Source organism: Stigmatopora argus, chromosome 1 (assembly GCF_051989625.1).
Source record: "Stigmatopora argus isolate UIUO_Sarg chromosome 1, RoL_Sarg_1.0, whole genome shotgun sequence".
Classification (NCBI taxonomy): Eukaryota; Metazoa; Chordata; class Actinopteri; order Syngnathiformes; family Syngnathidae; genus Stigmatopora; species Stigmatopora argus.
In genome coordinates this window covers 24,033,634-24,048,270 of record NC_135387.1, presented here as the reverse complement: position 1 = coordinate 24,048,270, position 14,637 = coordinate 24,033,634, and the positions used below count along the sequence as shown (strand labels likewise).

At 35.9% G+C, this 14,637-nt stretch overlaps 1 protein-coding gene across 1 annotated transcript; it reads right to left on the bottom strand.

Annotated features, from left to right (window-relative positions):
* Window positions 1–4,411: 4,411 nt before the first annotated feature.
* Window positions 4,412–9,220, bottom strand: pofut1 (protein O-fucosyltransferase 1). The gene is made up of 7 exons (XM_077615537.1): window positions 9,045–9,220; window positions 8,722–8,843; window positions 8,282–8,464; window positions 6,848–6,960; window positions 6,532–6,724; window positions 6,141–6,383; window positions 4,412–5,330 (listed from the first exon to the last, which is right to left on the bottom strand). Exons 1-7 carry the CDS (start codon window positions 9,181–9,183, stop codon window positions 5,040–5,042), a joined length of 1,284 nt encoding a protein of 427 aa, XP_077471663.1. The 5' UTR covers window positions 9,184–9,220; the 3' UTR covers window positions 4,412–5,039.
* Window positions 9,221–14,637: the final 5,417 nt, after the last annotated feature.

Here is a 14,637-nt window from a genome sequence, read left to right as displayed (position 1 = left end):
CAAAATGACCATGTATAGTAAGGCTTTTTTTCTTAAAAAAGACCATGTATAGTATGGCTTTTTTCTTTAAAAATACCATGTATAGTAAGGCTTTTATTCTTAACAAAACAAAAACAAAAAAAAACAAAGACCATGTATAGTAAGGCTTTTTTTCTTTAAAAAAGACCATATATAGTAAGGCTTTTTTTCTTAAAAATGACCATGTATAGTAATGCTTTTTTCCTTCAAAAAGACCATGTAATATAGTAGGGGCTTCTTTCTTTAAAAAATGCCCATGGATAGCAAGGCTTTTTTCCTTTTAAAAAAAGATCATGTATAGTAAAGCTTTTTTCTTAAAAACAAACATGTATAGTAAGGCTTTTTTTTCTTTAAAAACAAAAACAAAAAGACCTTGTATAGTGAGGCTTTTTTTCTTTAAAAAAAACAAAAAAAGATCATGTATAGTAAAGCTTTTTTTCTTAAAAACACATGTATAGTAAGGCTTTTTTTCTTTAAAAAAAGACCATGTATAGTAAAGCTTTTTTTCTTTAAAAAAAAACCAAAAAGTATGGGTTAGGGTTGTATAGTAAGGGTTTTTTTCTTTAAAAAACAAAACAAAAACAAAGACCATGTATAGTGAGGCTTTTATTCTTAATTAAATGACCATGTTTAGTAAGGCTTTTTTTTCTTTTAAAAAAGAGACCATTAGATTAGATTAACCTTTATTCATCCTGTATTCGGGAAATTCCGTTTGTAGCAGTAACAACCACAGGCACAGGAAAAGACACAGAGGAAGACCACACAATGTTGGGACCTTCTGCAGACTGAGGCTGAGGTTGAAAATATGCAGATTCCCTCTTCCAAGCTGATCACCAAGATCAGTAGCCTTCCATGTTTTTTCTTCCATGTACAGTAAGGCTTTTTTTCTTTAAAAAATGACCAAGTATAGTAAGGCTTTTTTTCTTTAAAAAAAAAGACCATGTATAGTAAGGCTTTTTTTTCTTTAAAAAATGACCATGTATAATAAGGCTTTTTTTCTTTAAAAAAAGACCATGTATAGTAAGGCTTTTTTTCTTGAAAAAATGACCAAGTATAGTAAGGCTTTTTTTCTTTTGAAAAAAGACCATGTATAGTAAGGCTTTTTTTCTTTAAAAAATGACCATGTATAGTAAGGCTTTTTTTCTTTTAAAAAAGACCATGAATAGTAAGGCTTTTTTTCTTGAAAAAATGACAGGGCTTTTTTTTCTTAAAAACAAAGACCATGTATATATAGTAAGGCTTTTTTCTTTTAAAAAATGACCATGTAGAGTAAGGCTTTTTTTCTTTAAAAAAAGACCATTTATAGTAAGGCTTTTTTTCTTGAAAAAAAGACCATGTATAGTAAGGCTTTTTTTCTTAAAAACAAAGACCAGGTATAGTAAGGCTTCTTTTTAAAAAAAAAAAAAAAGACCATGTAAGGTAAGGCTTTTTTCTTTGAAAAAAAGACCATGTATAGTAAGGCTTTTTTTTTCTTTTAAAAAAGACCATGTATAGTAAGACTTTTTTTCTTTAAAAAAAGAGCATGTATAGTAAGGCTTTTTTTCTTTAAAAAAAGACCACATATAGTAAGGCTTTTTTTCTTTAAAAAAGACCATGTATAGTAAGACTTTTTTTCTTTTAAAAAAAGACCACGTATAGTAAGGCTTTTTTTCTTTTAAAAAATGACTATGTATAGTAAGGATTTTTTTCTTTTAAAAAAAGACCATGTATAGTAAGGCTTTTTTCTTAGAAAAAAAGACCATGCATAGTAAGGCTTTTTTCTTTTAAAAAAAGACCATGTATATTAAGGCTTTTTGTCTTTGAAAAATGACAAGGCTTTTTTTTAATTAAAAACAAAGACCATGTATAGTAAGGCTTTTTTTCTTTAGAAAAAGACCAGGTATAGTAAGGCTTTTTTTCTTGAAAAAAAAACCCCAAAGATCATGTATAGTAAAGCTTTTCTCTTTTTAAAAAAAGACCATGTATAGTAAGGCATTTTTTCTTTAAAAAAAGACCATGTATAGTAAAGATTTTTCTTTGAAAAAAAAGACCATCTATAGTAAGGCTTTTTTCTTTAAAAAACATGTATAGTAAGGCTTCTTTTCTTTAAAAAAAGACCATGTAAGGTAAGGCTTTTTTCTTTGAAAAAAATGACCATGTATAGTAAGGCTTTTTTTCTTTAAAAAATTACCATGTATAGTAAGGCTTTTTTTCTTTAAAAAAATCACCATGTATAGTAAGGCTTTTTTTCTTAAAAACAAAGACCATGTATAGTAAGGCTTTTTTCTTTACAAAAATGACCATGTATAGTAAGGCTTTTTTCTTTACAAAAAAGACCATTTATAGTACGGCTTTTTTCTTTAAAAAAGACCATTTATAGTAAGACTTTTTTTCTTTCAAAAAGACCATATATAGAAAGGCTTTCTTCTTTTTAAAAAAAGACCATGAATAGTAAGACGTTTTTTCTTAAAAACAAAGACCATGTATAGTAAGGCTTTTTTTGGAGAAAAAAAAGATCATGTACAGTAAGGATTTTTTCTTTTAAAAAAAGACCATGTATAGTAAGGCTTTTTTTTCTTTAAAAAATGACCATGTATAGTAAGGCTTTCTTTCTTTAAAAAATGACCATGTACAGTAAGGCTTTTTTCTTTAAAAAAGACCATGTACAGTAAGGCTTTTTTCTTTAAAAAAAGACCATGTACAGTAAGGCTTTTTTTCTTTAAAAAAAAACAAAGATCATGTATATTAAGGCTTTTTTTTAAAAAAGACCATGTATAGTAAGGCTTTTTTCCCCTTAAAAACAAAGACCATGTATCGTAAGGCTTTTTTTCTTTAAAAAAGACCATGTGTAGTAAGGTTTAAAAAAAGACCATGGTTAGGAAGGCTTTTTTCTATATATATATTTTTTAAAAACAACCATGGATAGTAAGGTTAAATATGAAAAATTGGTTATTAAAAATATTTGGACGCCATTGCTTTCCGAACAGCTAATTTCTACAAGTTTGTTTCATAAATAAATACGTAACGACAAAAGAAGGTTGACACAAAAGAATACAAACAGGAGTTCAATGCAAGAATGACCAATCCTGGCAAAAGTGTTGGTAGCCAGGTGAAGATAGCTTTTCAGTTTGCATGTGTTTTGTGATCAGCCAAGCTGAGATTTTGTTTGTTTGTTTGTTTTGTTTCTTTGCATGCCGTCTACCACGATAACCCCCTGCCTCTATCCAACTTCCTGATGCTCCTTTGCTTCCATTTTCCAGGTACGGTGTAGGCCTACGATGAAAGGGGCGCGCTCCAGGCACATTTCTTTGAGAATTATTTAAGGCTTGAGTTTGTAGGGGATGAATATTTGATGTGGAGGCCCCCGGCGTCTTCCAGACAAGCCCAGAGCAACACTTCAGACGGCGGCTGTGTACAGATCAGCTTCCCTTACTTTCAAAACAGCACTAAAAATAAATGTATTTGGTCAAAAATAATATTACAATCATATAGTATTCATCCTTCCAAAACATAGATATTGCGATCGTCCCTGGAGCATCTTCCAAATGGCGTGGTTTAAACAAATGAACGGACAAACATGAGTCTGGAGCGCTATCTTGTGGGCGTATCTGTCATGTTTTTGATGGGCTCTAAATTGCTAAATACATTCTAATACATTTCCCATATTTTCACTTATGGCAATAGTTGCAAGTGCGTGTCAAAACATGACAATCTGACATTCTATTTACCAAAATAAGGTAAATATTTTCCTGAAGCACAATTTTTTTCCTAATGTTTAATTCAATTCAGGTATTTAGAGGGCCTTAAAATTAATGGCAAATATTATTTAATAATGTTGTTTTTAATATCTTTAATTTGAGATTTTACGTGCCGTCTTTTAGTTCCACTTTTGGGTGGGCAATTTTTTATTTGATCAGAAATCAAGAACAAACATACGTTAAAATAAAAAGAGCAAAAATGGAGAAAAACTGGTTAAATAGGTATCTCTTAAGTTTTCAGATAACTATAACCTAAAAAAAACAGGCTGTTGTGGTAAGAGGGGAAAAATACTTTAAAAAAATAAATAACATACACAAGTCGCAGAACCAGCCAAACTATGAAAAAATGTGATTTATAGTCCGGAAAATACAGTACTATGCAGAAATACAACCGATCAGATTTCAAACCAAACCTGACTTTTTGTTTAACTTTGAGCCAGATAGTCTGTTTTCCATGCAATTTTGTCTAAAGCAGTGTTTCCCAACCTTTTTTGAGCTGCGCCAATTTTTGCATTGACAAAATCTCAAGGGACACCACCATCTGAAAATCTTTTAATATAAAACTATGTCGCCTATATTAACAATAGTCATTCTCATCAAAGTTTTATCAGCAGGGATCACATAAACCTCCCAAATTATTCCAAAATAAAAAAACATATTTATACTGACCTAACATCACCAAAAGTTGATGTCTGCGGACCCTGAACAACTTCTGGCTCGAGTGATGCAAAAATAAGTAATGTCATGTTTTTAATCGGATATTATGACTTTTCTCCAAATATGACTTAAATCTCCCAATATTACGCAAAAAAAGTGCTCAGACTTTACGTCGCCAAAAGTTAATGCCCTAGAAACCAAACAACTTCCGGTTCTTGAGAAAAATAAGCAATAAATTGCCTGTTTCAAATTGAATTTTGTGATAGTATAATCTATAAATTAACGTTCATCATATTTAGATTTTAACTTTGTAATAATTCAATTTTAATCTTGTTATATTCATATTAATTTTTCTCTCTGAATATTACATTGTATAACTTCTTGCAGTTTGTTGCGGCACACCAGTAGGTCGCGGCACAGTGGTTGGGAAACACTGCTCTAAAGGACCACACTATCTATCACTACCTAGCTTGCCAGCTAGCTATAACGTAAGCCTCAAACCAGCACATGATAGACCTGCTCTAAAAATAATTGCCCATTTTGCATTATTTCTTCTTGTGTGAACTTTTGTGGCTGTGCGTATCTGCAGTTCTGCCATTTGAAGTTCTATGGTAGTGCCTTGTGTACCTAGATCCCGTCTTCACCACAGCTCGAGGCCTGAGAAAATTCAGGGTTGCTACAATGTTGTTTGTCCAAGTGCTGTTTCTGTAACATCTCAGATTGAGTCCCTGTGCAGACTGGGTCCTCATGTCCAGGTTGGTCCATGCCAAAAAAGGAGGAGGAGAGATTGTTCACGTCCCTCTCTCTCTTAACAAAGGCAGAAAAAGAGGAGACGCAGTTGCCAATGAAGTGGTCCGCTTGGCCTAAAATGTACAAGTCCAATTGGGGGGAGTCAGGCTGCAAACTCACCACTTTGACCTGCAGAGAAATGATGACAGAGATGATAAATGGATTTCTTCAAGCAAATTGAACTCACACATACTGCTGCATGTTTTTGTGACACAAACAAGAATACAAACATACAGGCAAGCAAGGCGGAATGTCGTAATGAAAGGGGTCTACTATGCCCTGTTACACGAATTCACCCCCACACACAAACAAACACCACCACCAACGCAAAATGGAGCACTTTCTCAATGTACCAGTTGAATTGTACATTGGTGGTTACACAAAAAAACATCAACATAAGTTGTAAGAATGCTCAATATATTTTTTGACAAATAAATAGATAAAATAGATCATTTCGATCATTTCTTTAAGATATCAACATTTATCTATGTAGTTCTCATCTCATTTTCTGAACCGCTTTATCCTCATTAGGGTCGCGGGGGGGATTGCTGGAGCCTATCCCACCTGACTCGGGAGACCCCGAATCGGTGGCCAGACGATCAAGGGGCACAAGGAGATAGACAACCATGCACACTCACACCCACACCTAGGGGCAATTTAGAGTGTCCAATCAGCTTACCATGCATGTTTTTGGATTGTGGGAGGAAACCGGAGTATACTTGTGTAATTTAATAAAGTTCTAAGAAGTTCAGGGCTTGCGTTATTAAATATATTTACTACAACATTTTTTACACTTACTGCAAATGAATATCAGGTTTAAATATTGGTAATCGACCTCCTCTAATGACTAATAATCGGTATCGGCCCTTAAAAACCAGATCGGTAAATCTCTACGGAAGAGTGCGCCAGATAAGCTAGTAGAAATTAGACTTTGATCACCTTGCCCGTGAAGAGCTTCTCAATGTCACTGCTGTGGGACTCGGAATCAGTGGCAATGTAGACGGAGCGAGCGGATGTCTTCTTCACCCACAGCTCCACGGCCCTGCCGATCTCGGCCAAGTCGGGAAGGCACATGGTCATGGTGAGAGGCAGCGCTGTCTGCCGCTTGTAGCCCACACACTGAGGGGACGCCATGAAGTGAGATCCAGCCTCGCCGCTCTTCAGCAATTTACAAGCATTTTGCTTTAAGGAGCAGACAGAACATTCAGAGATTTTCCTATTCTAATAAAAGCATGTATATATTTTTAAACAAAACAAGAACAAAAAAATATCAATGGCGTTTTTAAAGTTCTCGTCCTGGGAGGGCCCCTGATTTCCACCAAGAACTCACCCAGTCACTGCCGATCCTCAAGTGAATGCCAACATATGGCCGGATCAGATGAGCAACAATGTGCTCCTGTCCCTCCGCCACCATCTTGTCTGACCACACTACGTAACGCTGGAGGCCAACGTGCTCCTCCGCCACTGGGAACTGAGCCGGAGCCCCGGGTAGAGCCAGCACCGGATGCTGGTTGGGTGGGAACCTACGGGATCATGATGGCAAAAGGGATCTATTCGCTTTTACAAACTATAACGACTCTAACAGTGCTTACTCATCTACTTGTCTGTGGTCACATCATTTTTGGAAAGTCAAATAAAGAAGTTACCTCTTCATCCACTGCTGCTGATGGTATGCACTGAAGGAAATGCCACTAAATAACACAGACTCCTCAAACTCCACGCCAACGTAGTCCCAGAATGGACCAAATGGATTTCCATCCTGAAACAACCAAAACAGATTAGAATACACATTAGAATAGCAACTATGCCAAGTCTCAAATGTAGTCAGTGTGACTTATTCATACCACAATGGTGAGAAAAAATAGGACTACTTTATATTGCTATTACTAGTACAGTGGTACCTCTACATACGAGCTTAATTCGTTCCGGGACTGCGCTTGTATGTCGATATTCTCGTAACTCGAACGAACGTTTTCCATTGAAATGAACTAAAAACTAATTAATTTGTTCCAACCCCTGAAAAAACACCAAAAACAGGATATTGGATTGGAAAAAAATGTTTTATTTCTTCTAATCGCCATCTATTAACAAATGTGTTTAATAGTATGAAAATTAGACAGATTTCGCGGAGGGTAGAGAGAGCGACATAGAGGGAGGCGGGGGGTTGACTTTCCACGGCAACGCACTAATAACAGAACAAACAAATTTAAATTAACTTGGATTAATATATACAGACACACTCAAACATACGTTTATTGTAACTTCACACAAAACTGAATTCTAATGTTGTTTTATATTTTTATACCTTCTCCTGCCCGGTTAGCTGTTTGCCACGCCTCCACCCTCACGTTCGCTATCGATGGACTATTTGCTGTTGTATTCCCTTAAAAATATTTCGAAAATGATGCGCACAAATGTCCTCAAAATAGGATAATGCACGACCACTTGCCAATGAGAAGTAATATACTATACTATTCGTATTTGCGATCGCTCCGGCATTCGCGCTGAGTGACGGAAAAAAACTCTGAAAAAACTGCAACCCTCCGCCCAGTGCTCGTAGGTATCTGTTATACACGAAAGAGATGCGGCAAAAAAGACAGTGCGCTACAATGATAAACAGCCTCTCATGTCTTGGCTGTCCATCTCCTTGTGCCCTGTGATTGGCTGGCGACCGATTTAGCGTGTCCCCTATCTGGTGCCCGTATTTGGCCGGGATATGCTACAGCACCTCCAGCTCGCCCCGCGACCCTAGTGTGGATAAAGCGGTTCAGAAAATGGGATAGGACACTTAAAATGGAACTGGGATGATCTAGTGGTATGTGAACTGGTGGACGGCCACTAGAGGTCAGGTTTCGATTGGATAATTACAAAATGCAGAGGCAAAACACTGAAGGCTTAGATGGCAATTTTTCAAATGTTGCTGTGTGAGTATTTAAAATGCTTTATCAAATGATTGCATTAAAAACCATACGACGAATGTGTGGGATGGATGTTTTATCTCGTATGCTCACACAAAAGCTCTGTGAAACTAATCTTAACATGTGGAACAATGTCAGTTTTCTTATCCAATGGATCCTCACCTTCATGGGACAGGACTTTCTATCTTTACTCCGCTGAGCCGCTGCCTCAAAGCAGTAAGCTTTCCTTTGTCCTTTCGGCCAGTGTTTGTCAGCCAGCGCCTTCATGAAAACTTCCAAAGCCACCACACGATGGTAAGTCGACAAGGTCTCTAATTTGAAGAAATCACTGTAGGGTACGTGGACCTGGATGAATAGTGACAATCACATTTCTTAGTACTGGCTGTATGCATACCTGTCAACCTCTGCCGATAACTGCCCTTATAAATGATTATGATTCCCCTTACAAACCCCCCCAAAACCTTACAAACACCTCGTACGGTGTTTGTAAGGTTTTTGGGGGGTTTGTAAGGGGAATCATAATCATTTATAAGGGCAGTTATCGGCAGAGGTTGACAGGTATGCCCACAGGACTGTAACGACATAACTAGTGACAGACTTACATTAGTAAACGGGGAGATGTGATGACGGTAAACAATCCACGGAGGAACCGCCAGGGTTCGGTTTAACATTTTAGCAAAAGCCAGAGAACCCAGGAAGTGATCTGCCTGGTTCCCAAAACGACCTGAACACACACACAGAAGAAGCATATGTACATTTCATCATTTTCTGAATATGATGTGCAGAACTAAAAATAGAGCTTTGGACCGAAATTTTTCATTTTTCCAATGACCACTTAACAATGAAATGTAATAGATACTGGTCAAACTATTATTTGACTACTTTAAAAAAAAAACAGATGACATTTAAAAAAAAAGTTTCTTACCCATGCACGGACAATATAACACGTAACCATTATCATCCCACTTTATATTTTCGGCAGTCGTCCGACAAGTTTGATGTAAGAGTGAACAAAGAAAACAAATAAGCGCAAGAGCGTGTGGCGATAGCTCCCAGATCGCCATTGTAGTTCATAACATATCCCAGAGTGCATTGCGGAAACTTTTTCTTCTTCGTTTTCTTTTCAAAGTGGTGTGGAGCGTGTCAAAATAGGTGCTGCCCACGTTAGGACTGGAAAACTGTGTAAGGGGCGATTTCATGTCAATACATGGAACAAAAACTAAATGTAAACATGCGAAATTAAAATGAAAATGCTATGCTTTTCTTGGGTGGTTGAAGTCCCGTATGTAACAAAGAACAAATAATATTCAAGAGCACAGAAGAACTAGAAGTAGTCACACTGCTGTGCGGTGGCATTCCACTACTCATTGGACAAGTTTATCCACAAGTGATGATAAATAATATTATACATATTTGTATACTTCACAAGATGCTACTACGAGAAGTATATATTTAAAAAAATAGATACAAAGATTTGCTATTTCTATTTGCGGTCGTCATCCATGAATGTGTTTGCTGAGAATAAAAACTATTCTAAACCTTAATGGTTTTGCAGTCTAGTCGGTCATCTTCCAGCAGGGGACGAGTTATTAGTTTGGCACGACCAAACCTTAGATAGGTTCCACCCAACCTTATCAACATGCAGCAGAGCACAAGATGGAACCTGATGGTGTGCTTCATCAAATAGAAGATGGTGCCGGTCCAAGATAGACTTAGGCTGCCAACACATTCGCTTCTTACATCAGTACCCATAAGACTAGCTATTTACCTGGGTATGGGAAGACCTATAGATCCTCAGATTGTTTTGTCTCCAAGCCAGCTCCTGATGAAGCGACAGAAAATGTCTCGAAAATACTATCATAAACAAAATATACAGTCACTAATGTTTTCCCCATTTCGAACAACCCGATTGCCCCCTGGGCTGATCACTATCCGGTCACAAAGAATTATAAGATTAATTGATGATTCAATCGTTCAGTTGTCCTGGGTCTTAATTTCGCATTCAAGCTAGTTGTTTTAGACAGTATAGTACCTCATGATGGATTGGTTCACTTAATAGACTTTTGCGGAGGATTAATTACAACTCTGTGCGAGTTTGAATATGAGGCATTGTCTTTTTTTACTGTGTACTTCTGCTCTTGGATTGATTTATGACCATTCCGCCAAACCAGTTTGTACTTTGTACCTTCATCTGAAGTTATCTGGGAAGGGCTTAATTCTAATACTAGTGAACAAGACAAGCAGTAAAGAAAACTGATGGATGGGTGCATTCCAGTGCATAAAGCAAGTTCCGCTCTCTCTTTCAGGTTCAATATCAATAACACTGACTTAAAAAATTAGACTAAAACTCCCACAGACACACTCCAAGATCATATTCAACGACTTCCTAGAATTGGGGGAGATATTAGAGCTGTAGACAGGGTACAACTGCATGTTTTTTTTTTAATTTTCATTTCGAATAGACAAAATGTGTTCCAATAGTTTTGGTAAACGCTTTTCAACGACATCACATCCCTCAGTGTAACTGTGGCTTTTGTGCAAATTTCTGTGGCTACTGTTTAGTGCTAAAGCTCCATTAACGCAAACCAACCATCTGGTTTACAAAACAAAGCCCGTAAGAAACACTCACACCATAATTTTGGTGGGGGGCTCTGATTATCTTGCTGGCTAGAAAACGCACTCCAGATGTGAACTAATTGGAGCTGTGTGACATGCACCTGTGTATGTTTGAGAGGACGCGTTTGTTAGTATACAGAAAGAACGTGTAAGGACGAAGTTGAGCCAGAATGAGATGGGACTTGTTGCAAATCATCACGACTGATGAGTTGCGTGGTCCGTGGAACAGTGACGGGAGCCAAGAGATTCTACGATTTAATGGAAAGGACCATGCTCTTTTATTACATTCATCCTGTAAACAAATTGGAGGAAAAGAAAATACATCTTAATACTCAGAATCAGAATTATACCCCAGCAAATGTTCATCAGTTTTAAGGAAATCTGGTATTAAGGGTTTGCATAATGTTGTTGATTCACAAAAATAGAATTGTATTCACTTCAAGTTAAAAACAAAACTAAAATAATCCAATATTACATTTTAAAAATGTTTCCCCACTTGTGGAGGGCGATTGCTTACATTTTCGGGTCATCTGTGGTTGTATATAGCCACAAAATCGTGATGAGCCATTCTGTGATGTTTAAAACAACAAAGAAACTTTCATAAGATAACATCTCATCCGTCTTTTGAGTCCTAAACTCTGGCATTCCTATTTCGATAATGTACACGTGTGTTCTTTGTCTCTCAGATTATATATCAAACATACAAAATAGAGAACTAATTTTAGCATTGCATTCTTTCCACATTTTCATAAATCCTGTTTCTTCTCAATCGTTTTTTCTGCAAAATATTTCTTTGGTTCCTTCACCTAAGGCGATGCTACTTTTCCTTCATTCATTCATTTAGTTGCGTTGCAAATATTCAACCAAAGTGAAACTTTGCAGCCTCTAGATCACAGGGGGAAACATTCTAAATACTTTTACAGGGTTTGGCAGCACAGGCTCGCCAACATTTTCCTCAATTTGGCTGTTATTAAAGAACAAATATTTATTCAACCCAGTCATCACAATAGTGACAGAAAAAAACAATTATTATCTTTTATTATTAGAGGCGCTACCAAACAAAACTACTTTGATTGTTTAAATGTTTTAAGGTAAAATGGGTTACTAATAAGTCAGTTACAAACAGGATGGTCAACTATTAATAAAACAACAATCCTCTTTCAAAACTTAAAGGTACTTCTTGAACTTTGATTAATGTGAAGGGCTACTATTTGGAGACACATTTCTGAAAACCTATTTCCCTCAAAAAACTTTTAAACACGATATTATTATTATTATCAAAATTATCTTGTTATACTGACAAAGATCATGTTAATGGTTTAAAAAAGGGAGCTAATGAATCTAAATTTAAATAACTTCACATTTAAAAATCTCTGCCGGAATTTGAGTCTTCAAATGCTTTCTTACATAACATTTCTCAAATTCACAATGTCCCCCATTGTATTGGGATACCTGGTGCCTTTTGGTTGTAGTTTTTGTGATCCCTAATTATGGTTAAACTTGGTTTACATGGAGAGTTTCCTGAAGAAATAACAATTTGGATAGAATGCAAGCATTCAGTAGACTTTTTTGTAGATATGATTTGACACTAGCAGCCTTAGCAGATTATTAATGTGTGACATTCATTATCGAAATTTGTCAGTTACTATAAAAGTCATTCTAATAAGTTTACTATGGAATTTCAAGTCATCTCTTCATCTATTTGGTTTAAAAGTAATTCCATAAATTTAATATTTTTCTTTTCATCTATTCAAAACAAAGGAAAAAAATCCTAATAAGATTTTTTGTAGAAACTGTTAGCATTCCATTTTAAAGAGGATATCTTTGTATTGAGTTCCTGAAACTGTTAACTGGTTTGTTTGTTCTTTGGTTGATTTGAATCATTATTTTCTATTTTTTCAAATAATCAATTTTTTTGCTCACTTTGTAAACATTGTAATAATAATATATACATAAAAAAGGGAACAAAGGACACAAATAAACATAGATTCTCATACTTTAATTTTGATTTAAACACATTGAGAAAAAAATGACATTTTCATACGAGACCAATATGAAAGGATTAATGATAACGTCCTCGAAATTTATAAAACTTTATTACTCAACCACCGTGGAAGCTGATGCTTTATCAGTCGTTGTTTTCCTCTTATACTGAAACGGAACGAACACTTAAAACCACTACTTCCGATTATTAACAAAACTAAATCAATAACCTCCCCATGAACAAAAATAAAGTAAAATGTATTAAAACTATACCTGGATATTTCAGGCCTTAAATGCCCCTGCTGACTGTTTTCATTGACATTCTGACCAAATAAAATTGCAGTTGTGGAAAACAACCGCGCGGCTTTTGCGCTTTGGGGGCGTGTCCATGAAAAAAAGAGGCCTCCGGTGCCTTCAATAACAATCGGAAATAGGGAAGTTTAATTCTGATTTTTGATCAGGAAAATCAATCACTTGTGAAATGAATTGATAAATACAAATACATTTTTGGTAATGAGTAGACCTTGCTTATGAAAATGTCTTCTCTAATAAAATGGTATTTGTTAAAGTTAAAAATAATCGTTCCAAAATATAACAATCATCGGGAATTTACCTGAATACAAAAGCACATAGCATAGCCCAAGTAATGATTGTTGAAATGGATTTTTAGGGTGAAAATGCTGGAATTACTAGTAAAATTATTTGTGATAACGGATCATTGGCATGAAGAGATCATTGCTGTTGTTATTTTTGTATAACATGACTAACTTGAAGGCATCACTGTCGACTCCCCCACCCCCACGCTCCCTGGCTGCACAAACATGTTCCCCCTGCGGGCTCCATGAGCCTGTGGTGGGCTTTCGATGAGGAGGGGGTGACGAGGAAACGAGTTGATGTGCCCTGGAAGTAATTCTTTCACCCCCACTACAAAACCAAGTTACACGACACACACATACACACTCACACGCACAGATACACACACGCACACACACACGCACACACGCACACACGCACACACGCACACACGCACACACACATTCGCACACACACACACACACACACACACACACTCATACACACTCATACACACACACACACACACACACACACACACTCATACACACAAGCACACAAATGAACATGAACTATGAAGGCAAAGTAGGGTAGTCGTTTATGAGTGAATTTATTCTACTGCATTTCATATCAATTATTAGCCAGTAAAATACTTACTTAATTACTTAATCACATCTATTTCACTAAAATTCACATTCATGAAAAGTTTACTAAATTGGAAAATGTATATTATGAACTCATACAAAATGAATCTACTTATTTGGTTGGATGTAATACCAAATAAGTGATTGAAGACCGAAAGCAAATGGGAATTTTTAGTAAACCTTTTTATATTACTTTAAAGGATAAAACGCAATATTGCTTAATTCGAACGCATGGCGACTATGTCAAATGACAATTTAAAACCAATCTAGATCATATTTCATATGATATGCAAATTTAAGAATCCTCTATTTTTATCTGACACATGAAAAGAACACGCGTTTATAACTTTAAATATGCGATTATAAAATGGTTTGACAACAAATGGACATTTTACAATTTCAAAATAATTTGCCTACAGTGCGAAGTAATTCAACGTGTTCTTCTGTTTACTCCTTTTTATAGTAGCTGTTTGAAGTAGACCACTCAGTTTTTAGTAGGGTTTTTTTAGTTGTTGGACCAATATATTAAATATATATCAATTCCAATGAAAGAATACATAGACAACGTGCAGGTGTTTCAGCCAATCAGATCCTGGCTGCGTTTGGGTGTTAAGTAAAAAAAAAAAAAACAGACAGTAAACTGTCCCAGAATGAAAAAAAGTTTGTGAAAGTGGCCTGACGTCACACTCCCACAATGCTTAC